This window comes from Lytechinus pictus, chromosome 6 (genome assembly GCF_037042905.1).
Source record: "Lytechinus pictus isolate F3 Inbred chromosome 6, Lp3.0, whole genome shotgun sequence".
Classification (NCBI taxonomy): domain Eukaryota; kingdom Metazoa; phylum Echinodermata; class Echinoidea; order Temnopleuroida; family Toxopneustidae; genus Lytechinus; species Lytechinus pictus.
Window position 1 is genome coordinate 13,460,836 of NC_087250.1, and position 27,167 is coordinate 13,488,002.

The following is a 27,167-nucleotide window of genomic DNA, read 5'->3' on the forward strand; positions in this document are numbered from 1 at the left end:
AAACAATCAGACCAACAAGTTGAATTGACATTGATCACCGGCCCGTGAATCTATTCACATTTTCCTGTACTTATTTTTTCAGCCTGAGAAGTAGCTGGCAACAACACCAATGCTTGTACAGCAACTAGCACTATTTACGCCATTTTCATACGTAATTCTTGGCGAAATTATACCATCTCGTTCGGGGAAAATGAGGTTAAAATTCAAGACGCTGGTTATGCTCTCGTTAAGCGTGGGCTTGGTAGCGCTTGGTGGATATTTTTACCGGGGGAGTGGCGGGGAAGGAGATTACAACGGCCGCTTATCTGCTCAAGGACCGCTTGTTGGCGATGACTTTGTTCGCGTGCCCGGCCACGTACGGCAGAAACAAGACGCAAAGAAGCATCGAGTTATTGAAGATGAAATCGTGAAAAATGTTATGAGCGATGAAGGAAAAGGAAAGAAACACAGGATAGAAGACAAAATGGAGGAAAAAGTCCCGCCGCCAGCACCAAGGAAAGTGAGAAAGGTTTTCCCGGACCCGATTAGTTTGAAACCACAGGGACCGAAGCCAGAACTAGGTATGTTCACGGTCTTTGATTTCATTAATATGACTGAGAGTATGCTGATAGAGGGTTGTGATTGACAAGTATGAATCATAGATTGTTGAAAAATGAAAATACATCCTCATTAAGTCAGAGGGGGGAAAAAGGCAGGTGATGATTAATATATTGTAGAGACTAATATTATGTGACACAAAAGTAACATTGAAAGATTTTATTTTCTATATTTATTTTATTGACTCAAGTGCAGAAATTACCATCTATTCTGCGGAGTTATTAAAAACCATCTCTTACGTTTGTGTACCATATCCTTCAGACCTTCACACTAGGTTTATATGCTAGAAGGCAAGACCCAATTTGGAATACATTGAATGAACTAACCAAGACATAAAATTGCATGTATTCATATTTTTTCTTTTATTTATTTTAATTTACTACAGGTGAAAGGCAAAACCTCCCCCATGGAGCTCCCGTCAAAGAAAAAGTCCCCCAACCCCCTGTGCAACCGCCACAGCCCCCAGGAAATGGCCAACTCCACCGCCAACAAGCACCTCAACCCCCTGCAGCTCAACCCCCTGCTCAACAAGCCCAACCAGCTCAACCACCTGCACAAAAACAAGCCCAACCAGCCCAACCCCCTGCACAAAAACAAGCCCAACCAGCCCAACCCCCTGGGATAAATGACAAGCCCCACCCCCAGGACATCAATAATCCCCACCCAGGCCAAGAAACCGCGAACATCAATCAAGCTCGACTAGAGGCAGCAAAACAAAAACAGGTACAATAATCAAATTAAAGGGTGATCCCATATATATGATAGCACTAGATGGGGGATTCAAAACTTCTACACAGAATTTTGAAACTCATTAAATATGCTAATTTATGTGCATTTTTCAAAATTCACAAAAAATGCTTCTTCTTTATTCGTTGACCGTTTTTGATTTTTTTTGCTTCCATCTGGTAGAGCTTCATGAGGTTCACCAAACTTCTACACAGAATTTTGACTAGAACAATTTTTATGCTAGTTTTTGCCAAATTAATTTATGCATTTAAAAAAAAATTCACATAAAATGCTTCTTTATTTGTTGACCGATTTTGATTTTTTTTTCTTCCATCTGGTAGAGCTTCATGAGGTTCACCAAACTTCTACACAGAATTTTTTAATTTGGAGTAGAAAATTATTTATGCTAATTTATGCAAAATTCATAAATCACAGTGACTGAATTTCAAAATGCTTCTTCGTCATTTCAAGTCTGATTTCAATTCTGTTTGCTCTATATGATAGCGTTAGGTGGGGGATTCAAAACTTCTACACGGAATTTTGACATTCATTAAATATGCTAATTTATGCGTATTTTTAAAAATTCACATTAAATGCTTCTTCTTCAATTGTTTTTTTTTCTTCCATCTGGTAGAACTTCATGACGTTCACCAAACTTCTACACAGAATTTTGAAATTTTCAGCAGAAAATTATTTATGCTAATTTATTCAAAATTAATTCATAAATCACAGAAAATGCCTCATCTTTATTTGTTGACCGATTTTGATTTTTTTTCTTCCATCTGGTAGAGCTGCATGAGGTTCATCAAACTTGTCCACAAAATTTTTGTCTAGAAAATTATTTATGCTAATTTATGCAAAATTTATTCATAAATCACAAAATATGTTTTTTCGTCTTCATTTGTTGATCAATTTAAATTTTGTTTGCGTCATATGATAGCTCGACGTAGTGATACAAAATTTCAACAGAGAATTAAAAAATTCATTAAACATGCTAATTTCAAAACTCACAACAAATATTTATTTGTTGATTGATTTTGATTATTTTTGTTCCATCTGAGAGCTACATGAGGTTTACCAAGGTTCTACACAGAGTTTAGAAATTTTGACTCGAAAATTATTTATTCTTCATAAATATAAAATTAATTCATAGATCACAAAAAATGCTTCTACATCATACATGTATGTCATTTCTTCACCAATTTCGATTCTATATCAATTAATGTCACCAATCTAATTCACTACAGTGTCAACTGTCCTAAAATTAAAGTTGTTTTAAATTTCGTTGCGAGAGGATGAGCTCCACATCATTGATGTGCTAGTTATATTATGAAGACCCCATGAAGCAGACAATAAGATAAACTTTTATTAACAGGGTCCTGTAACATAAAGGTTAGCGATTTTTACGATTGATTGTACATTGTGGTCAATGCAAATAATAAATCATAGAAACATGCTGCATGATCATTGTTAAAGGTCAAGTCCACCCCAGAAAAATGTTGATTTGAATAAATAGAGAAAATCAAAATAGCATAATTAACGCTGAAAATTTCATCAAAATCAGATGTAAAATAAGAAAGTTATGACATTTTAAAGTTTCGCTTATTTTTCATAAAACAGTGATAGGCACAACTCAGTGTCATGCAAATGAGACAGACGATGATGTCCCTCACTCACTATTTTTTGTTGTTGTATTGTTTGAATTATACAATATTATAATTTTTACAGATTTGACAATAAGGACCAATTTGACTGAACTATATCATAAACAATGCTAAATCCACATGTTCATCGAGGAATTAATCGTTGTTCCACTTGGCAGGACCAGGATGTGCATATAACTATTTTTTTTTATTAAGTGAAACTTTAAAATGTCATAACTGTCACAGATAATGTAGATGAGAGTATTTTATAAGGCTATACACAAATAAAAAAGAATCTTTCAGAAATTGAATAGTTACAAGTTAGATCGAGTTTTATTTCAAGAAGACAAATCGTCTAAACTTGTAAATTCAAATCAATATAAATCACATAATATAAAACAAATGTAATAGTATATAGGTTGAAAACAAATGATTCTGTAAATATGAAATAATTAGAACGCTTAATTGATTATGTGCTTCTGAGGGTCTTCACTCCACAGCAGAGTAATAAATTCATAAAAAAGATCTGTATGATCTTAAGACTTAACTTTATTAAAGTAAAAGATAATGGACCAGTTCATATGTATGTATGTTGTTGAAAACCGCGAACAAGATTTGTCAATCTAAGACGTAGCTGGTCCTCGTAGACGGCAGGTAGACTTTGTGTCCGATGATCAAGCCCTTTTATCCAGTGCCTTTCGATCACGGCCAATGTCTCATCAATTCGATGATGGCTTTGAAAGCCGGCCTATGCATATATACGGCTGTAAAAATAATTACAGGGCAATAATAAGCAAGGGTATCAATGATTAAAATTCCCTACGCAAATCATGTTATATAATTGTTTCAATTTCTAAAGCCTGGTCACGTATAGTATTTATACAAGCACATATGATGAAATTCAACTATATGAGTTTGAATAATTCCTTCCTTATACAGTTCAAATAAAATAGCAAATGGTCATTTTCAAATGTGTGTGACACGACAATCGGAGAGGGTTAAGGGCTCATATCTTTAAACTTAAAGGTTATGAATCAATCATGACAACTATATTATATACAATGTAGGACTGGCATGGGCCACTACCAGTTTGATTTTAATTCTACAATTTGTTTAGTAGATATGATTGAAAAATGATGCGTGAGTGACACGACAAATTTTGGACATGGGTTTCTGACCATTATCACTTATGATTGGATTCGTGCCCAAGTGGCTGTCCAGGAGTACTGTGAGTACCCATACATGTACGTAAATAGTGTACCTATCTAGCACATATAGTCAGAATCAATCAAACCTTCTCTATGGAAAATGGTGCCCTCCTATATACCGTGAGTGACACAACATCCAAAACGTGAGTGACACAACAAGTGCAAAAATACAACATTTATCTCAACAACGAAAGTATTTTTGGCATGATGTACAAGAGTGAAATCCCATCAACCAAAAAACAAGCTTAATTACATAACAACTGCCTTCTTCAAAGTTGATAATGTGTCATCCTAATGATTTATTCTTGTTTATGGTCATATTTGCCCATCAACTCACATTCCCTATACCATTCCACATTATTGTCACACTCGGGCTTCTACCACTCTCTTTGGAGGAGAAGGCACTTGAAGGAGGTGTTATGTGGTCTTGGCATTGACATCAACTCAAACATTCTTTTTGTGGCCTGATTTCATTCAAAACTTTTACTCTTTCTCCCTATCTGTATATGAAAGTTTACGGGTTTACAATTCAGCATCCACAACTGATGGAATAATTTTTCCTTGTAAGAAAGGTATTCGCAATTTAGTCACTCGCATCATCTGGCATGGTCTGGTAGCCAATGATGTCATGTATGACTCCTTTTTCTTGAAATATTGGATTACAATATTATCCTCCTTAAATATTTTAGGCATCAATGTCCAAATAGGACTTGGCAGCTTCAATGTCTTTTTTGTACACTGTACCAAACCACAGTTACTTGGCTGCACACTTCAGATGGACTATTAGCAAATGCTTGAGAAACTTTTATAGGGATCAAGTTCAACTCATCAAGCATTGGTTTTCTCCTGAACACTGCTTGTATGTGGACCCCTCCAAAGGCACTGTACCAAAATTCAGAGCTATGATTTTCAGCAGGAATCTTGCTGCTTTCCATTGCTAATTATCATATTTGATAATAAACCAAACCACGGGTAATACATGGAAAGCCACGAGGTAAAAGACCATAGTCAGTACCTGATTCTTGCAAAAAGCCACAGCACAGTCTGTTGGTATTACCTACCACTACAAGTCATTAACCTTTCCTTTGATGAGCCCTTGGATGTTACACTGAAATTCAATTCAGCATCCCCAACCATCAAATACTCCCCCTATACCTCCATATGGCATAGCTTTTTGCCGACGAGGTCCAGCTCAGTTCTAACCAGGGTACCCCCCAAGAAAAATTGATCTACATGAAAACACGGTAACTCACCAAAGTTGCTCAAATGCAAATTCGGTCTTGGTTGGGACTTGTTGGGACCTACATAATTTACGCTATCAATTTGTTGTGTGTAATGCAAATCTGCTCTGAACCCACATTGGCCCGCTCACGGTAGTTTGCTGTGCAGATCCTAGTTCATCACTAGTGGTATGAATGGTGGCTGAACAAAGAATGATTTTTTAACCAGGCATGTAGTTACTTCAAGCAATATCCAAAATGCTCTTTTAAATCTCAGTATATTCTCACCTGAGATGTTCTTGCGAAAAAATTGTTTATTTCATGTCCTCGAATACATGCTTTGTGGCAAAAAAGGTTAATTTTAATTAATCAGAAGGGAAAGAGTTTTATCTGATTTTGAAAGAATGTTTGTTGTTAACGGAGATCTCTTCATACACTTTTCTACCATTAGAATATTTTATCTATTTCTGCAAATTTCAGAATAAGATCCCTGACCTTGCTAGCTTTAAACCTTTCTTAATTAGTAAGACAAAGAAATAACATTCCTAAAAAATGGAGACAGAGAATGTTCAAGTCATACCTGACTAACTTGAACCATCACCAAATCTTTATGCACTGTAAATATGTTCATTACTATGTATAGTGGTGTTTCTCTTGATATATTCATAATTTTGTGTTGATCGATTATGTTATTATATTCTTTTATCTCAGAACATCATCAAAATATGAATAAGGATCTGAGTCTTCACACAAATGGAAAGTTGTCAGGACTTTTGAAACTGAAGAAACCATGGAGAGGAAAGAAAAAAGATGAACTCAACGTCAAATTCAATATTTCCATTGATAGGGGTGAAGTTGGGAAAACAGAAAAAAATATTAGCCTTACATAGGCCTAAATGATGTCAGGAACAACATATTGACCCTATCCCTGAATTTATCTCGTAAAATGCTTTAAAAATTATTTGATGTCCTTTTTTATACACAATATGAGACCGTGAGTGACACAACATTTCGTGAGTGACACGACATTGTGAGTGACACGACACGACTTTAACAGTTAATTTTAGCTTAGCCTTTACACATTGGACCAAGTTACTTTATATACAATAAGGTATGGGAAAACTGTATATGCTCCTGTACTGGGATAAATTAATTTTCAGAATACACAGCTCTAGAAAACTTTTTGTTTTTAAAACGTGAGGGACACGACAACCAGTTTTGAAAACTTTAAAGATCTACTTTTTTCAGAAAACACTTCAGATAATTTTTTTTTTGTTATTTAGGAGTTAGATACAATACAGAGCTTGTATCTTGCCAACAAATATGCTTCTAATACAAATTTTATATTGTGATAGGCAATATGTGAATTTTAATGCAAAAATCAGCATTTTGTAACATTAAATTTCCCTTACACTAAATTCACTGTAATTCAAGACATAATGAATAATTTTATGTAACTGAAATGGAAAAACATACTTTGAGATGTCTAGTTTCAAGAACCATTGAAGCCTACTGATTTCTAGCAAGTTTTAATTTTCATCCCCATGTCCACTTATGTTTGAAAATGACCAAATATAACTTTAAATCCTATGTCACCAAAAGTCGCTTTGATATCATGCTCATAATCAAAGCTGTTTTGAAAATAACTAATCTTCAGACTTACACAATTTCGATAACAATCTAATTGGTTTACAAAATAATGTGAAGAAAATGAAATTACATACTTTGTTCCAAAATACAGACTGTCAGCTATTAAAAGTTTAATCTAAAATGGCCGATTTATTTACGAAAAGTAAATAACCATCCCTCTAAATTTGTCTAAACGTATTTCCCTAAAATCCTGTAAAGCAAGAAAAATACAGTGTACATGTATGTCCTTTTCAAAATACAATAATATACACATGAATTCCTTCAGTCCAAAAGGGAATAAATAATACAAAGTCATGATATTCCAGGGTTGATTTAAAACATAGATACATTCGGCTACAAACCTACAGTTATTTCTGGTTATTGGAGATCCTGTTGCCTGCCGCCTCCTAAAAGGATTACGTCAACCGCCGACAATCTGCCCAATCGAGCTCCAAAACAGCAAGAAGGTTGGGTAGAAATAATGGGGGAAAATATACGCTAACACTTTCCCTCTCATAAGCAGTCAGACCCCTTTTCCTTCGGTTGGCAAAACAGGACTTTCTCCAAAACCGGCGAGAATTGCTTCTGCCTACATTCGCTTTCTCTCCTTTCCACCACACATAAAATTGCGCCACCAATAACAAATCCGACAAATCACGTTCCCGTCATAAAACCACATGACCACTTCTCGTTTGTTCACACTCAATTACCCCCTACATAGCAATGAAGAAAAGGAAAAATTCGATTGAATGGAATTAAAAGAAATTCATGCGAAAGCAGTAACAAATGCTTGCCTATTAACGGCGGGGCTCTTATAAAAGAACAGATATTTGATGCATTCGAAAACTTGCCTGGTAATTAAGGAGAAATCAAAAAGCTCTGGGTAAAGCAGTAAATACTTTAGTAAGGGGAGAAAAAAAAACTTCAGTGCATTTTATTTTGACAATAACTTTCTTATTTTACATCCAATCTTGATGAAATTTTCAGTGTTGTGCTTGTTGGATTTTTCTCTATTTATTAAAATCAACTTTTTGTTGGGGTGGACTTGTCCTTTAAGCTCTAGTGTTACGAACCTCAGTTGGTGTTAACCGATAGTTTCGTGTGCAAGCTCCATCATTGATCTAGTCCAATCGTTGAATTGTTCTCAAATTTCATTTATTTTATTTTTGTTCAGTTTTCAAACAAGCTAACTTCTTCCAAAGGTCTCACTCTTTTCTATTCATTCCCTCTTCTTGCCCCCCTCCCTTCTTTAGATGGTATTGATGGAAAATATGAAACAACAATCCCAGCATGCATCACAGCATAAACAGGAAGTCAACCAGGCAGTGGATTCTGGGAAGCAGCCAGGACCCAACTCTGTGTAGGATATTTTCCGAGACTTTCAAGGGCATTAATTAGCGTGCATTTGTTCATGAGGGGAAAGAATTGGTGAAAACATTCATGATAGACGTTCAACATGCTTGAGACTGACATTATACTGGCTTTCATAGAAGCCAAGGGATACAATACTTAGAATACAAAGAGCCTTATTTATTTTTTCTATATATTTTGTTTCAACAAGACATTAATGATTAATGGGTTTGCATAATTTGTTAATCAAAAAGAGAAGTGAGAGTACTACTACTGCTAATAATCATAATACCAACATGCTTACATAGCGCATATCATTGCCAAATGCGTCCCTATGCGCTATGAGTTAAGTAGAAAAAAATAATACTTTAATGTGATCTTAGACAAGTTTAGAATGCATGCCAATCTGCGTGCCTTTTTCAAGTTTCAAATTTCATAAAGGATTAATAGAAACAGCAGGGCCAGCTGAGACCAATTTTTCTGTTCCTCACGTGGCTACTCTGGGTAAATATACCATTATTATAATTATTGTTAATATTATCATCATCATCGTTAATATTATTCTGTGGAGCGGTGTGGCCCGGTGGATTAGTCTTCTGACTTTGAAACAGAGGGCCGTGGGTTCGAATGCCAGCCATGGCGTCATTTCCTTCAGCAAGAAATTTATCCACTTTGTGCTGCACTCAACCCAGGTGAGGTGAATGGGTACCAGGTAGGAAGAAATTCCTTGAATGCTTGAGCACCTAGGCAGCCCAGCTAAAGCCAGGGTAATAATAATAGCAGGGCCCGCTGGGAGAACAGTTTTCAGAACTGAAGTGGCTTCCCTTGGTAAATATACCTATATTATTATTATTATTATATATTCTCTTTCTTTTTATTATTATTATTATTATCATCGTCGCCATGGTTTATTATTATTCCCATCCATTATTTTCAGGATCAATCTGTCCGTGGTGTGCTGTGGGGACAGGACAGATGAGACGGTCGTCATGTTGAAGACGGCTACCATTCTCACTCAACAAAACTTGCATTTTCATATCTTTGCTGAGGACGATCTACAGGCCGGTATTGCGCAGAGGGTAAGCTACCAGGGACAACCAAATGCACAGGGGCTTGGTTAGATTTTATCGCCGAGATGTTCAAAAGAGCGAAGGAAGATTAAAGGAAAAATGTGAAAACCCCCAGTTCTAAACTCTTCACACAGTTCTCATGATTGTTAAGCCCAGCGCGCACTATGCGACGCGATTCCACCAAGTTCCGATTGCATCAAAATCGAAGAGTGTCCACCAACCTACAAGGCGCTGCAACTCTGACCCGCTTTGTTTTAGTACTGTAGTATCACAGACCAAATCTCAGACATTTGACGTGTCAAATCTCTCTGCGATTCTGCGATTCGGATTTATCCTAGACGATGACGTCAAGGCCAATCTGCTGCCCTTCTGCTGCATAGACAACATACGTGCAAAAGGAGAGGCGCCATGAGATGCAACGCGCCGCATAGCTGTTGCAATGTGTGCGCTGGCCTGCAATCTGATTGCACTGAGATGGGATTGGCAACTTGTTGGAATCGGATCTTAGTGCAATAATAATAATAAGACATTTATAATGCGCAAAACATATCCACCCTATTAGGGGTGCTCAAGGCGCTTACAATAAACTTCACTCACTACTGGTACAACTTATAATTTGGCCATTAGATAAGTTTTCAAACTGGCCTTGAAATGCTCTACTGATCTACAGTCTTTTAGTTTACTTGGAAGCTTGTTCCATAGACGATGATCAGCTGATACAAATGCGCGATCTCCCCATGACCGTCTGGTTTTTGGAATAGAAAGATTGAGAGTAGAAGTCTTAGAAGAGCGAAGACCAGAGCGACCAGGTTTGCGAAAATCAAGAAGAGATGAGATGTATTCTGGTTAAGAAAAGGTCAGCGCACGATCGCATCGCATAGTGTGCGCTGGGCTTTAAACTCAAACGAACATCCTGTATCTTGCTTATATCTATGTTGAAAGTGAAAATTTAGCTTAGTTGACCCAGCTGGTTGGTGTTGCTGTCATCTGATCCTTCTAACAGACCAATTCAATTCATTTATTGTCATGTAATTTGCAAAAAAAACAAAAACATGAAAAGTGGCGTAAGACTTTTAAAAACTTGAACAGAAAAAGTGCATGGGAAAAGTATATCACAAGTCACAAATAAATAAGTACATCAGAAACAGGAAAGAATACATTTGAATATTATACAAATATACCAGGCTTTGAGTAAGTATAGTGGGAATCATTTTCTAAGGTTGGACTGGCATTACTATTTTTCCGATCACACCGAGGGAAAAATAGTAATTTGGCCAGTACAACCATTATAAATAATTCCCTCTATACTTTCGAAATAAAGGCCATGTATACTTGTTTTACATCCTACATTTAATAAGGTAGAACAATAGTCTATCTACTCTTGTACACGTAGTTCATCTTTTCTAAATCTGAACTTAAATATAGATAACGCGCTGCGCAGACTGATCTACTTTTCCCGAAACCACACGCTCAGCGGAACGCGGATCTGTGCCTGTAGAGTCAACTCGCTGACCGGTGTGCCAAAGAGATTGCATGATCTGTGTCAAAGATCTGTGACGTCATTGATGTCACGGGATATATGTTTGGTCACATGATGCAATTTAACCCTGTGTGCCTCCTTGAGCAGCCACAGCATGGCACTATTAACACACAGATCCACTGCATGGAACACAATTGCCACACACGGTGGAACCACGCAACCTTTACTCAAGCATGCAAACAGACACTAGATTTTATTTCATGGATATTCATGTGAGGGTGAACCAAGCCCCACCCCCTTATACTCCATCCCCTAGTCCAGATTGGATGCAGATGCATGGAAGCCTTCCCTCCCAAAGCCGACAATCCATACATACATGAAACCGTTGATTACATAGAACCAGTTTTAGGCTTTGGGAGTGATAAATTACATTATCATCTATATACTAGAGTGTTCTAGCGATGCATTAAAAACACATATTTTGGTCTGCATCAATTGCCTGTGCAATGTCAGAGCGTATCCCTAAAAAGGACCGAAATCCGATTAATATTCTATAGGCTCCTGCACAAAATTTGCTATTGAATATGAGAGCTTATTCAACTATGAGAGCTTATTCAACAGTTCAGTGCGAATGCATGAAATATACAACGCGTGCAACAATGAAAGCAATGCGATGTGCAGCATAGAGCACAACTACGTACATCTGTACGCTCCATGACGTCATAATGAACTACAAGTCGCATGTCTACGACCAGAAATGATCCTATGAAGTGATAATGGCATAAAGTGATAAGTTATATGACGTAATAAATCAAATTTCTCCCTTTTTTTTTGTTTGGGGGGGGGGGTGGGATAGATGATAATAATTATATCTGCGATTCGTGGAATATATTCCCGAACTCTTGGAATATTTCTTGTATTCCATTCTGAGCCATCCAATATAATATAAATATTCAACTCTTATTACCTTCTAGTTGGACGCATGGCCTGCTGTTTACCGTCGCAAGATTCAATTTGACCTCCGCCCGATATCATTTCCACCCGGAGAAGACCCCGAGAAATGGAAAAAGGTCTTTAAGATGTGCGCCACCCAACGACTCTTTCTACCCGTAAGTGCACTTAAAGATAAATACCAGTCGTGATAATGATCTCAAAACGAGTTTGAATAGAATCCAATAAAATGACCATCAAAGTGTTTGTATAGTATAAATTTGAAAAATATGTGCCAAATGGCTCTGGAAAAAGATAAATGTGTAATTGCTGAGAAATGGGCAAAATAAGCACGGAATTCCATAAAATGTCTGGTATTTTTCCAAACAGTATTAATACTCTGTCCCACATATGCCTTTTTGTGTACAGTTAGTGATCATCAGAATTATTGGTTTTCAGCAAATATTTCATGATTTCACAACGCCAAGTTTATTTCCATGTACCAGAACTTGATGTGATAATATCAGAGCTGCCAAGTAGTACGATTTTTCCGTATTTAGTACGTTTTTGCAACCAAAATACGGCAGTACGTTTTTTCTTTAAAAAATACGTTTTTTGTATTAAAAAAAAAAAAAAAAAATTATTATTTTTTTTTATTTTTTTTTTACAAAATCGAAATTTATTGAGAAAAATCATCTCTATATGTCTCTATTTCATGAAACGTACACAAATATGGTTATTAGATCAATGTAATTTCAGGTAACTTGTTTTTTTTTCAATCATTTTGTAAAAATCAGGGTGAGATATACACAAGTTTCAATGTTTTTTTTTTTTTCATCTGCAAGAGCAGTGCACATTTTAGCTTGCATGCAGCTTGAGCGCCGTGATGGGCAAGTGCGCCAAGCATTTTATTATGAAGTACACTTTTTTGGGGAAAAATACAAAATATTTATCTCACACGGTAAAAATACTGATTTTTTTGTCAAAATACTGATTTTGGGAGATAAGAATACTGAAAATGCAAAATACAACTTGGCAGCTCTGTAATATGGTGGCATCAAACCTTGATTTTAAATACTTTATCATGAAATAGTTGTTTGCTGCAACTATCTTTTACATTTAAGGCCACAGCACACCTTGGTCCGCGACTCATTTTTGAATTAAAGTGTAGTAAAATTTTATGCTAATATTGAAACTTGGAATATCTTACCATGTACATGTAATGTTGCAAATCATTGTACGAATATCTTTGTTCAAATCTGAGACTGCTCCTATAAAAGTTAATTTAATAGCTAGTCGTAATGACGCCATAGCAATCGTACGACTGGCTATGATTTGCAACTAATTTGGGCCTTACTCAAAATAAAGGTTTGCAATCATCTAAAATTGTTATGGTGGCATTTAACCTTGATTTTAAAGACTTTATCATGAAATAATTGTTTGCTGCAACTACTTTCTTTTACCTTTAAAGCCACAGCACAGCACACCTTAATCTGCGACTCAATTATTAAATAAAGCGCAGTAGAATTTGATGCTAATTTGAGACTTGGAATATCTTACCATTTAGTGTTGTTGTAAATCATTGTTCGAACACCTATGATAAAATTTGTGACTTGCTCTCATCCTTATTATGATAAAAGTGATTTTAATATCTAGTCGTATTGATGTCATAGCAATCGTACGACTGGCTACGATTTGCAACTAACTTGGGCTTTACTCTGAAATAAAGGTTTGCAATTATCTAAAATTGTTGGTATTTTTCAGTTAATTTGAACCTCAAATAAAATGATACTTTTCACTCACTTTTTCAGAAAATGAGCGAAATATGATTTCTTCCAAAATTGGATCGTAGACCAGTCATAAGGTGTGCAGTGGCCTTTACAATTTTTATTTAATTTCCAATAACATTAAACAAATCCACAAACGACGTCTTTTTCTTTTGTATTTATGTTTTTTTTTTTATACATATCGATTTATGATAACTACACTTTATTCAAGGAGATAAAAAAAAAATCACAGGTGGTCAGAAGATTTTTAAAAATTAGGACTGTAATAGCACCGTTTGATTATTTGAAAGTGGTGATGTTTTCATAATGTTGAAATATCCACCCAGCACTACTATACTACATGCCCAGGGGGGCCAGTCAAATATATTGCTGTACACAAGCGTGACCAAAAAAAACGCGTATAAAGGGGCGGGTTTTTTTTTTTCAGTTTTGGACGCGGTCCGCGTGTGGACTCATTAAGGGTTTCAAAAACACTGATTTTTAAGAAAACGGGTGGCTTTGAAAAACTGGTCAGTAGTCAATCGCGGGGTCAAACGTATTTAGGGTATGTTTTTTCCCCAAAGCTTTTTTCTTTAAGACTAGCCAAACATGTTTTTAGGGTATGTTTTTTTTCCCAAGCCTTTTCCCAGAGGTCATATTTTGGCGACAACTTGTTTAGGGGCCAAAATCTGTAAATAAAGCCCGCAAAAAACTTGTTTAGGGGATTATTTTGCACACAGAGAAAAACTCGTTTAGGGGGTGTTTGGAAATTCCTTGGTCACGCGTGTGGACAGCAATATATTTGACTGCCCCCCCCCCCCGGGACTACATGTACCTTGACCTTTGTATCATCTATAGGATCTCCTACCCCATGTCGATTCCTTGCTCTACGTGGATACAGATATCCTGTTTATTCGTCCGATAGAGGAGATTTATAGTTTCTTCAAGCAATTCAATTCTACACAGATGGCAGCCATGACCCCGGAGCACGAGGTCAAGAATATTGGATGGTATGTAGTAATAGAAAATTGCTGTTCATAGCAGTAGTAGTTGTGGTGGTAGTAGTAGTAATAGCAGCAGTAGCCATTGTCGTAGTAGTAAGTGGTGCAGGGGCAGATCGAACTTTCTCAAATAGGGGGGCCCGAAAAAAATTTCACCCATCAATATTTTCCCTGATCGGCCGCTGGAAGTTGATTTTTGTTTGTTTCTTTGAATGGGTATTCTGAATAGTCACTTCTTAGCTTTATTTCGATAAAACAACAAATATATAATAATCTCATAAGCCTTATTTAAATAGTGCAAGCTCGAAGCACGAGCTAAATTTTTTTCGAAATTTTGTGTTTTTGTCCTAAAATTTGAACATTTTGGGCGATGTTTGTGATCCTGAACCAGATGTGTATGCAACTTAATGATTACTGCAAGCGCGAAGCGCAAGCAGAAATTGTTAATACACGTTTTGGTCTGATCGAAAAGCGACCTGTTGAGGACTGTTTGCAGTTAGCCATGGAGACGATACATATTTCAACAATCATATGCGAGCGCGAATCACAAGCTGAAAATTTTTTACATAACCATTAAGAATGGTCATTCTAAGCACTTTTTGTATCATGAATAGAATAGGTATTGATGCGAGGGCAAAAATTGGACTTTCTATTCATGTTTTGTAAATCATGAAAAGGATGAGTAATTTGGATTTATTACGTTGATAATGTGGGCGCAAAACGCAAGCATACAATTTTTGATCTTCTCATCTGAATCTGGATAATAATTCAAAGACCCAGACAGGACCCAAAAATGAAAATGACAAATCAAATACCAATCGAAAGTTTATAGACTACTAAATACAGCAATGTAAGCTTTATGCATTTTCACCGCTTAACAGCTGAGTATTTTGCTTAAGAACAGCTCCAATTATCAGGCTTAGAAAACAGGCTTTATTGTGCTTTTCACTGGCCTCGAGACCGTGACGTCACGTTGTGTGAGAAGTGTCGTGATTCCATAGTTTGTACACAGAAAAACTGGGTGATTTTTTTGCTTTCCAGATTACGCATTTCATTTTCTTCACTTCTATCACAGAGTGATATCACATATATTTTTTCCTGTACGTCTGAATCGATGAAATGTACAGTTTTGGACTAGCTTTTGCCATATTTTATTTCCTGCTTATATGGCGCAGATTTCAATTCTATCTGCATTCAGATTATGTGTAACAACTTTTCCTGACATAGCAATTTAGGCCCAATACGAGCCAAACAAAAAAATCACAAAAAAGTAGTGAATAGTTGTAAGTTTCCCTCCATTTGAACTCTGAATAATTGGGACTGCCATTTTCATCTGAAAATGAAAAAAATATTGAATTCATAATCTGGAAATCAGAAAAATCACCCAGTTTTTTTGTACACAAACCTATGGAATCACGACCCTCCATACACAACATGACGTCATAATTTTAATGCAACGTGGGGGTGCTCAATCGAAACAAGTTCAGGAGGAGCGATTTCTTTGATTTCTATTTAATTCTTTAACTAATGGAAGGAGATATATGTAATATTTTTGGTATATTTCTATTCTATGAATCATTACCTTTCTGTTGATGTGTGGTTGTTTTTACCCCGGTCAGGGTCTTTATAAGCTGTGAATTATCATAAGTGCGTGTGTTTCAGATATAGACCTAGAAAATATTTGATATTCCGATCTGAAAAGGGTAAATTTAAGCCCAATTTCAAGCACTGTGTAGGAAAATTGTGAGATGGATATGGATAGCACTTAATAAAGAGCTGATGTTTTTTTAAATCATTATTTGATCTAGGTACGGGACATTCTAAGGACATTTTGTAATCATATGAAAATGATGGCTATCTTCCTATTTCTCTTCCTAAGCGTGAGATGAAACTTGTTGATACTCCATTATGAAAAAGGAATAATTTGATTATTAGGAATTCATGAAAATGTTATTAGCTTATTTATTAATCTAATAAGGATAATGAGAGTGCAAAATTTCTTCATAACATGGCCCGAAAACTGGACATTTTAAGCACTTTTTTAATAATATGAATAGGATGCATGAGTTAGTATATTTTTAACAATAATTGAGAGTGTAACTCCTGAGCCAAATTTTTTGATAAAATGTCATGAAATGGGGATTTTAAGTAGTTTGTTATAGAATATTGAGATATACTCTTAACTCACCAAACAAAATGCGAACGTGCAGTGCTAGCTATTTCGTTTTGACAATCACACCTGAAAAGGGATATTTTGAGAACCTTATGGAATACACGAAAATAATTTTTTCTTTTTTGTTGTTTTGTTTGGAAGTCATAATGATAATATGATAGTTATAGCAAGGCTCCACATTAACTTTTTTTGGTGGTGGCCCGTTCGGGCCACCAAAACCTTCAAATAATTTTTTTTGGTGGCCCGATATTAAAGTTTGGTGGCCCGAAAAATATAAAGAAAAACATTAAAAATGAATAAACGGGTATAAATGGTTTAACCACTGTCAAAAAAATGAAAGAAAATAATAAGACGGCAAAAAAAGTGTGAGAAAATTCCTTCCCTAAATTTGCCAAAATGTTGGAAAAATTCACATTTCATATTAATGAAATGCCTTCCCAAAGTATTTACTTTCTCAAGAGTTGTTTAAGAAGTCATTTATAAACAAGAAAGAAAGTAACTGTCTGTTTATTTTTGGCTAGAAAAGACCGGAAAAGACACAGCTACGAAAGAAACCAAGTAACAACATACATACAAATGCACATATGGGACTGTGATGTACTCACCTATGTGTTTTTATGTGTATTATTTTCATTTGGAAATCGGTCTTTTTGAGTCAAAAGAGAGTTTATGATTCCTCTTTTTAATGCTTGCAAATAATCAGGATACACCAGATTTTAGCAAAAAGGTCTGTAGAAGGGCATTTCATTGGTGTAAAATGTGACTTTGACTTGGATTTTCACAGTTCTGTGGAAGATTTCTTAGCAGCAACATTTCGTATTGCAGCTCTCCGAGTCTGAATAGGCTGCTAACGCACAGCTGCCTCAAGCATGCAAAGCTCACGCCAGCCGGCCGCGCCGGCCGGATAAAAGCTACTTAATGCTATATAGCGGTAGGCCAACTTTGTGTGTGTGTTTGTGTGTAGATCAACAAAAAGGGCGCATGACGAACTGGCTTGCAATTTGAACTGTAGAAAGTTGATAAATGCGTGCAAAATGGGGAGAAAAATTGCGCTATTCTGAAAATTATTGGTTGCCCGATTCGGGCCACCAAAACTTAATATTTTTTCAATAATGGTTGCCCGAGGTGAATTTCTGGTGGCCAGGGCCACCGGGCCACCGCTAATGTCGAGCCTTGGTTATAGTGCAGTAAAGAGTAGTAATATTAGCTGTAAATGGTATTTACTCATAGTCATAGTGATAATATGATAGCTATATTAGTATACTTAGTAGTAGTAGTAGTAGTAGTAGTAGTAGTAGTAGTAGTAGTAGTAGTAGTAGTAGTAGTCGAAGTAGTAGTGGTAATAGTAGCAGCAGTAAGTCACAGTTGTAGTGGTGGAATAAGTATTAATAGTAGTAAAAGTAGTAGTAGTAGTAGTAGTAGTTGAAGGGGTAGCAGTAAGTGGTATTTGTAGTCACAGTAAAATTGAAGTCATAGTAATATTATGATAGTGATAGCAGCAGTAGTAGTAGTAGTAGTAGTAGTACATATAAGTGGTATTTTTAGTAGTACTAGTAGTCGGTAATAGTATGATTAGTGGTAGTAGTTGTAGTAGTATGTTACTGGTTGTATATTAAAGTATTAAGGTAGTGGTTTAATACTGCTAATACAGTGGTAGCTGTAGTAGTTGGAGTAATAGTAGTATGCAGTAGCAGTAGGTCATAGTAGCAGTAGGTAGTAGTAGTAGTAGTAGTAGCAGAAGTATAGTAGTAGTAGTCTTAGCCTTAGTAGTAGTAGAATTAGTAGCAGTAGTAGTAGCAGTAGCAGTAGTAGTAGTAGCAGTATTAGTAGGAATCATAGTTATAGTATGACAGTTACATGTATAGAAGAGGTAGTAGTTTAGTAGTCGTAGTAGTAGTAGAAGTAGTAGAAATTGTATGGTAGTAGTAGCAGTTGTAAATATTCGTTCTTCATAGACTGGTAGTCCTTCCAAACAAATGGTCACTATCGCTGTTTTGAATCTTTCACAGGTACAACCGTTTTGCAAGGCATCCGTACTACGGAGAAACGGGAATGAATTCTGGTGTGATGCTGATGAACCTAACCAGAATGAGACAATTTGGTTGGACTAAGAAGATTGTTCCTATCTATCATGAATATAAACTCAAAATCACGTGGGGAGACCAAGATCTTATCAACATTGTCTTCCATGACTATCCACGTGAGTAAAAGGGCGATATTCAAACTATTCCATGTCTAGTCGGGATATAGTAAATATATATTCAATGCTAGGGGGGGGGACATTGTAAAATCATTCTAAAAAACGTCCCTGATATAAACTGAAAATCACGTGGGGAGACCAAGATCTTATCAACATTGTCTTCCATGACTATCCACGTGAGTAAGAGGGCGATATTTAAACTATATCATGTCTAGTCAGGATATAGTAAATATATATTCAATGCTAGGGGGGGCATAGTAAAATCATTCTATAAAACTTTCCTAATATAAACTGAAAATGACACGGGTAGACCAATATCTAATAAACATTTTGTTCCATGGACAATCAAATGAGTAGAAGGCGTAGGGATAGTGATTTTTCGTTTTAATGGTAAATAAAATGGAAATTCTGTTTGGTTCTTATACTTTTCATGCAAAAATTCATGGAATTCACCTTTGCAAAATGGAATTCAGGTTTTTGCTGTGTACATTGACAAAAACTTAATTTCCATTTTTAGATCAAGTTGAAACACAAGTACAGATTTTCAGAAACGGAAAAGACCATTTTTTGAAACAGAAAATACTGTCTCTCAAGGACGGATTAATACTTCATGTATTTCCTGCCTAGTCAGGATGAAGTACAATATTTTTACTGTTAATAATAATTAGCAATCGGTCAAACCACTGTTTGTAGGTTGACCCTGTTAGTTTGTGTTGCTGGTCAATCATATATATATGCCGACCAACGAACATGTAATGGTAACCCACAACCTCTGACCTTTGACCTTTCTACAGAGGGGCTGTTCCCGTACACATGTGAATGGAACTATCGACCGGACCACTGTATGTACTCTAACAACTGCCGTCGGACAGACGAGCACGGGATAGCCGTTATACACGGCAATCGAGGCGTCTATCATAACGAAAAGCAGCTCGCATTCAGAGCTATCTATGAGTCTTTTAGAGATGTAAGTTGAGTTCTCTCACCCTATTCATAATATGATTATTTTTACTTTCATCAGCTGAAATTAATTTATTTTAGCATAATTATGCTTCAAAAAGGTACTGCTATAATTTTGGGGAAGAAAAACAAAAGGTCAAAAGACAAAAATTTAACTTTTGTTAAATTTTGGTATGAAAAAGAATAAATGCAATCAATCAATCTAAGAAGTATATAAGAAATTCATAAAATAATAAAATACAGATTACAACCTACACTATTATCATGCCAATTTTCATGGTTGAATCAACTCCCCCTCCCCTTGTAATCTCAGCTGCCACTCACGCAAACGCCGTGAACACCGCTCATGATGGCAGTCTCCTGCATTCGTTTAAACTGATATTTTCTTTCTTTCAATTGAATAATGCTTCTTGTTATTTATTTTTCATTGCTTTATTATGACTATTGTTGAATTGTTTTGTAAAGCTTAAATGTATCACCTTTGTAGATGTTATGTTGCATATTTATCTTGAATGCAGATATGAAATAAAATCAATCAATCAATCAAAATTGGCATGATAATAATATGGGATTTAATATGTATTTTATTGTTTTATGAATTTCTTATGTATTTCTTTGTTATTTTTTGCCAAATTTATAGCAGAACCTTTTTGAAGCATAATTATGCTAAAATCAATTAATTTCAGCTTATAGTAGGATTTAGCTGTACCTAAGCAAGTTTAATCATATCTATATTATAATCATTGGTGTAGCTAGGACAAAGTTAATATTGGGTATGTTGTGTAGAGGCGAACCTGTGAAGTGTGGCTATTCAGTGAAATAAGAAAGTACAAGTCCTATTCTATTCATATCTAAATTTCTAGGCAGGAATTTATTTCTGAGATTTGTGGGGATTTTCACTGCGATGCCATGCAAATTGTTGATAAAATGCGCATGTACTGTAGCAAAGCAAACGACAGCTGCGCGCATTTAATATGCAAATGCGCGGTCAGTCAAACCGTAGTATCGGCACTTCATTGACTTTGCAAGTGACAAAGCGATACGTTTTGACTGACCAGGTTTCATGACATTTGCTTCGGCGACAATTACTCCGATGGAAAATCTACACATTAAGCAAAACATAAAACCTAACCGCCAAAACTAAATAAACCCTAATCGTAATCATTACAATATTCTGAACCAAAAACTCTATCACAATCCTAACTCTAATCCTATGCCTTCTGAGATGTTAAGACCGGAGCAATTGTCGCAGGAGCAGATGTCGTGTCACCGACTGACCATGCACATTTAATAAATCGCGGTCAGGGTTGTTGTATGGCCTATGGCATATTTGTACAGGGGAAATCTAAACAGCTCAAACCAAAATTACAAGCATGTACCTGTTAAGCGATATTTTCTCTGATTCTTTGTTTTGTGTAAAAATAAAGATACCAATGTCAAGCAATTTTTTGGGGGTCTTTCCACTCATGTATTTTTCTCGCAATGAATATGTTGTAAGGCAGGGAAACAGTATGAAAATTACAGTAATCTTTGAAGTCGATTTTTCTCTGAAATATATCACATATATACGACGGTTCTGATGACCGCTGACTAAGTATTCAACAAATTTTAGTCCTATTTTTCAGAAAATTTTTGCCGGGCGGCGCATCCAATTTTAACCCAAGAGCTGGATGGTAATTTGCCTTGCTGGGTGGCTCTGCCCAGCATAGCATGAACTCTGATTATTATCATTTCTGTCTATTTATTATGAAACTTTGTTTTATTCCTCAGTATACCTTTGGAGCTGACCTGGAAATGGGTTTAATCCAGCCTCTCACTCAGCAGCTGAACCAGCCCAGCCTGTCTAAAAACTATTGTGCACAAGCAGTCTTATTACCAGTCACTTCAACGCTAAAAAAATATGTAAACAAGGTTATTCCTATCAAAACACCTGTTTGATAAAGCCTATAGATGCATGCAGGTGAAAGACTGCAGTGTTGTGTTGGTAGTCTTTATAACAGTCACTTCTACGGTGAGTAGGCGATCGGATTGGGTTGTTCCAATCTAAACTTCTGTATTAATGAGCCTAATATTTGAACATGTGAGTCACCAGTGAGTGCAGGAAGTCACCTCATGGACAAAGTGGCCTTTGACCTGAGGTTTTTAGGTGGAGATCCCGGATTTTCTGAAGGGGATGCATATTGCCCCCAAAATTTGATAAGCGTAAAAAAGGGTCATCACTTCCAATTGAAGGTCTTTGGGGATCTTCTCTTTTCTCTTATTTTTGGTCACAATTTTATGTGGAGCACCCATCCCCCCATCCGCATCTAGCATGTATGTACAGTAGAAACCATCTGGATAACAAACCCAACATGAACAGTGCAGGAAGAGCGATGGTCCTGTGCAACAATATGAGGCGAATGTCTTTGCGAGAGAAGTTAAAGCATTGTTCAACGTAAAACAGAGAGGCCGAGATTATTGAAAGTGAAGTGATGTTATGATTTCGGATTAGGACGATAATTGTAATCTGCATGAATATTAATGAACACAAATTGTCTGGTGAAATCAATGAAACATGGTCTGCATGAATATTCATGAACAAAGATTGTTGAAATTGCATAAATATTCATGAACAAAGATTGTTGAAATTGCATGAATATTCATGAACACAAATTATGTGGTGAAATCAATGAAACACGGACTGCATGAATATTCATAAACACATTGTGAAACCAATGAAGCATATGGTCTTCATTGATATTTGTAAACACAAATTGTAAGGGGATATCCATGAAACATGGTCTACATGAATATTCATGAACACAGATTGTTGAAATTGCATGAATATTAATGAACACAAATTGTGTGGTGAAATCATTGAAGCACATGCTGCAGGCATATTCATAAAACTTTGTGAAATCAATGAAGTATATGGTCTTCATTAATATTCATGAACACAAATTGTAAGGGGATATCCATGAAATATGGTTTTCATGAATATTCATGAACACAAATTGTATGGTTAACATCAATGAAACAGCCTACATGTACATGATTGTTTGAATATTCATGAACACAAATTTTGTGCTGAATAGCAATGAGACATGGACTGCATGAATATTCATTAATACAAGTAGTAAGGTAAAGTTAAATGAAACATGGTCTGTCTGTATATTTGTTGATATTTGTGTTGAAATTTGCATGAATATTCATGAACACGAGTTGTTTGGTGAAAGCATTGAAACATGGGCTATGTAAATATTCATGAACACAAATTTTATGCTGAAATCGATGAAACATGATTGTTGAGGAGCTCCTTTTACGATGCAATACATGTTTCCGTTATGGGAAGATATGCAACTCAATGGATAAGTCTGTAGAATTTTGAAAAGTCATCTCAATCGAAACTGGGCCTAAAAGGCACCAGAAGTCTGTGTAGCATGCAACATGACTGTACGACCAAAGGGTTCTGAACCCCGTCTTACAATGAGTTACGATTGATCCGATCAATCACAATTACGGACGGCCTACAACGTCATCATCTAGTATGCATGTTCAAAAATATTTTCTAGCTATGATGTATATTCATGCATTCATTGTTTTATTGAAAATTTACTGCGCTTCTCTTTGTATACAAAGGACATTGTGCAAATTTTTCGTAGAAAATTATGACAAATGGATTTCCATAGAGTTACGATTGATCAGATCAATCGTAACTCTTTGTAAGACGGGGCCCAGATCCTTAAACCTATAGATTTGCATCTGTGTTATAAACTGATTATAAAAAGTTTCCCAAATTAAGTTATTATCCCCCCAAAATAACAAAAATAAGCTTATACATCTGGGGGGGGTATTCTGAAAAGTCTCGTAAGTTTCCACTTAAGTTTCCTCATAAGTTACCCATTTAATGGAGCGCTAATGTACCTCCAAATTCGTATTCTGAAAACTCTATTAGCGCTCAATTAACTCCCTTTAGGCCACGCCCCTACTGAGCCAAATTAGCCAATCAAATGCGCTCTTACAACGTAAAATTTTCTCCCAGCGCGTAGTGTCTCTTCACTTTGCTGGCTTGCAGCGCAGCGCCCGGCTGCTGCAGGTGGACTGCACCACGATATTGATACAAAAAATTTTTGCTGAAAAATAATGCTAAAAGCATTTGCATCGGAGATTAACAGGAGGGTCATTATGTTGTTGAAGCTAACTGTTGTCTTTTCCCTTTCTCTCATTTATTGTACCTTTGTGATTTTCTCTTTTTTTTCGAACGCGTTCTGATTTCACATCCACCTATTGTAGCTTTCTTTGTTTTGTTTTTTTTACAATATTTTATTTGCCTCTGTCTCGGGGTCATGATGGGGGGGGGGGTTCTTCTTTAACTTAATTCCTACTTATTTTAAAAATAACATACTTTTCATTTTTATGAGAAATCTTCTTCAACAAAATGCTGATTTGAATAAAATGATTTTAAAAATCAAACTAGCATAATCGTTAAAAAAGCCGAAATTTTATTGAAATTGGATGTACAAATGTTATGATATTTAAGATTTTATAGGTGGGGAAAACGATGGCATCCCTCACTATTTTTTTTCTTTTGTACCAAAGGGGTCAATGCTTATTTTTTCATTGTCGGAAACAAGGTTTGATTCCCCCCTGAACATTGCTGCATCTATTGTTACTTGGCAATCTCATTATTGTCAAAATAATGTGCAAAAATACTTTATGATGCTTATAATAAAAGAAAATATAGAAAAATAATAGTCATATTTCCCCTATAAGTACACAATTTCTGTTTTCTTTTTCCTTCTTTTCTAATTTCTTTATTACCAAATATAGCCCCCATTCCTTATTTTACTTGTATAAATTGTGAATATTTTTTGAACAAATTTAAGCCTGAAACATATTGTTTCAAAGTCCGCCAAGTTTGGACACCCATACCACCTTCTTTCCCTTTATTCCCTTTTTATACCTTTCTCCTTTATTCTCTTGCTTCCTCCTAAATTTGGTCGCAGTATTAAACCGATTTGATGATATTTATACGAAATGAAAGCCACATTTAGCAAGAGAAAATGAGACTTAATGGACCTCTTATCACCATTATCTTTCCCCACTGGAAAGTCCGCTAATTGAGCGCTAAGAGACTTTTCAGAATACCAAAAGTCTCGTAACTACTCAATTAAGTCTTCGCGCGGTCATAACGCGTACTGTTGCAAGTGCGCGCAACGCAACCCTGCCAAATAAGGAAAGGGGCGCTTAAGGACGTTCCACAGTTAAAGTGAAATCCATGTCATTTTCACCAAACTTTGCACATAGATACTTTAGAACCTTAATATTCGAAATATGCCAAAATTAACATAGGTCCATGTGCTCGATTTTTTGCTATAGAGCTTCAAAGTTCACCCAAATTGATGTTGTTAAGAATTGCGCATTCAAAAGAATTTGGCATTTTTAGACCTCGCAAGATTACTACAATGAGTTTAAACCTCTATTACTCAGTCAAAATACATGAAAAAGTCATCAAATTTCGCAAGAGAGTTAATAATTGTATCGTTAGAATGGAGAATCTATTTATAGTGCTATTTGTTAGCAGTTTTAAGTCTAACAGCACTGTCAGTTCTTAAAATGGCGTAAAAGATAACAAGAACCCAATCTAAAAAAATGTGAAATTTCAATAACATACTACAAAAGTACAATAAATGCTGCACTTTATTCAAAATCCATGTCATTTTCACCAAAATTTGCAAAGTTGTAGAGGAAGGTATACCTAAGAGGTATAAACATTAAAAAATGGGGGTTCATGTGCTTGTTTTTAAACTATCAGCATTTTTTTTGGAGCAAATGTGCTTTTTAAAACACAAAAAATGTGCCGAATGCTTTGTATCTATGTGAAGAAAAAATCAAAACCACTCTACCATTTATTCAAACTCGGGGACTTATTCGTGATTCTTGGCAGCACTGCAGAGTAAAGTATTTTGAAATTGTAGAGATGTTTTTTTTTAAATGGTCCATGGAATAATTCCATTTTTTTAGCTTCATAAGATAATGCATCGGATCTGCAGTTAGAGTGCAGATGTTGAGAAAAATCAGCTCATACCCAGAGCTAATTAATCACCTGTTCATCCATTGTGACGTCAGCGCGCAGAGTGTAAAGTATGCGCAGATCATAATGCGCACAAACATAACTGTGGAACGTCCTTAAGTGACTTTTCAGAATACCAAAATGCTAATTGAGTGCTAATTGACCGCTAATTGAGCTTTCAGAATACCGCCCCTGTATAATCATGAAGAATGCAATTTTTGAGAAAATTCAATGCAATATTTTATTTTAATAAATACAATGTTATAGTAAAGTAGTCATTGAATTAACAGAAAAAATATACGTGAATTCTTAGGAAATGTAACGCCTACGGTGTCAGTGGCACTTTTGCCAAATTTAAGAGGTGATCATTTTCTTGAGCGTCAGAACGGCTTTGGTATTATCTTCTTGCTGAAACGATATATGTGTGCTTTATGTTTTTTTTAATCTGTATCCATTATTCCATTTTGCTGTAGAATACCTTTTTTAAAGCTTATAATCACCCCAAATACCTAATGATACATTATTTACCAATGAAAATATTATAAGGTAGGACATCTACATGTACTTATAAAGTAAGAATATGCAAGTTTGATTGAAAAATGATATATGATGAACTTGTAAGAATTGTGATATGCATGACCTTATGCTCTGGTTGTATACATATCCCTTAAATGGTACAGCAAGTTACACAAGATTTGAACACATAACTTACAGATAAATACCAGTTGTGCATTGGATACCCACTATTAACAGCCATATGAGAGATGTATGACATTTGTGATTGATCACATGTCTGGGTATAAAACTGGTCATTGTTTAAGTTGTTTGTATGGCCCGTATTCTAAACTCGAGTTTTAAATTAAACCGTGGTTTTCAGCTGTGGTTTAACTATGGAGAGCCAATTGGAACAAAAATCCCTGTACACAGTACACATACAAGTTGTAAACTCATATGACACCCAGATTGTTCATAATTGTCTTGGAATGATAACTGAAGTATTTTTCTTTATAATGAAAGCAAAAAGAAACAAAAGAGTAGATATAAGAAATATACAGTATAAACAGAATTTTTGATTTTTTGGCTCCCTATAATTGAAGCACAAAGTTAGACCGTGGTCTAAGTTAAACCTGACCTTAGGGGCCCGTTTCATAAAGGACTTGCA

General features: G+C 35.8%; 1 protein-coding gene across 1 annotated transcript; it reads left to right on the forward strand.

Annotated features, from left to right (window-relative positions):
- On the forward strand, nt 1–27,023 carry LOC129263789 (glucoside xylosyltransferase 1-like). The gene is made up of 9 exons (XM_064100952.1): nt 1–560; nt 983–1,320; nt 8,277–8,383; nt 9,311–9,452; nt 11,898–12,032; nt 14,478–14,629; nt 18,803–18,993; nt 19,788–19,960; nt 21,724–27,023. The coding sequence occupies exons 1-9, from the start codon at nt 110–112 to the stop codon at nt 21,889–21,891; spliced, it is 1,857 nt and encodes a 618-aa protein (XP_063957022.1). The 5' UTR covers nt 1–109; the 3' UTR covers nt 21,892–27,023.
- Nucleotides 27,024–27,167: the final 144 nt, after the last annotated feature.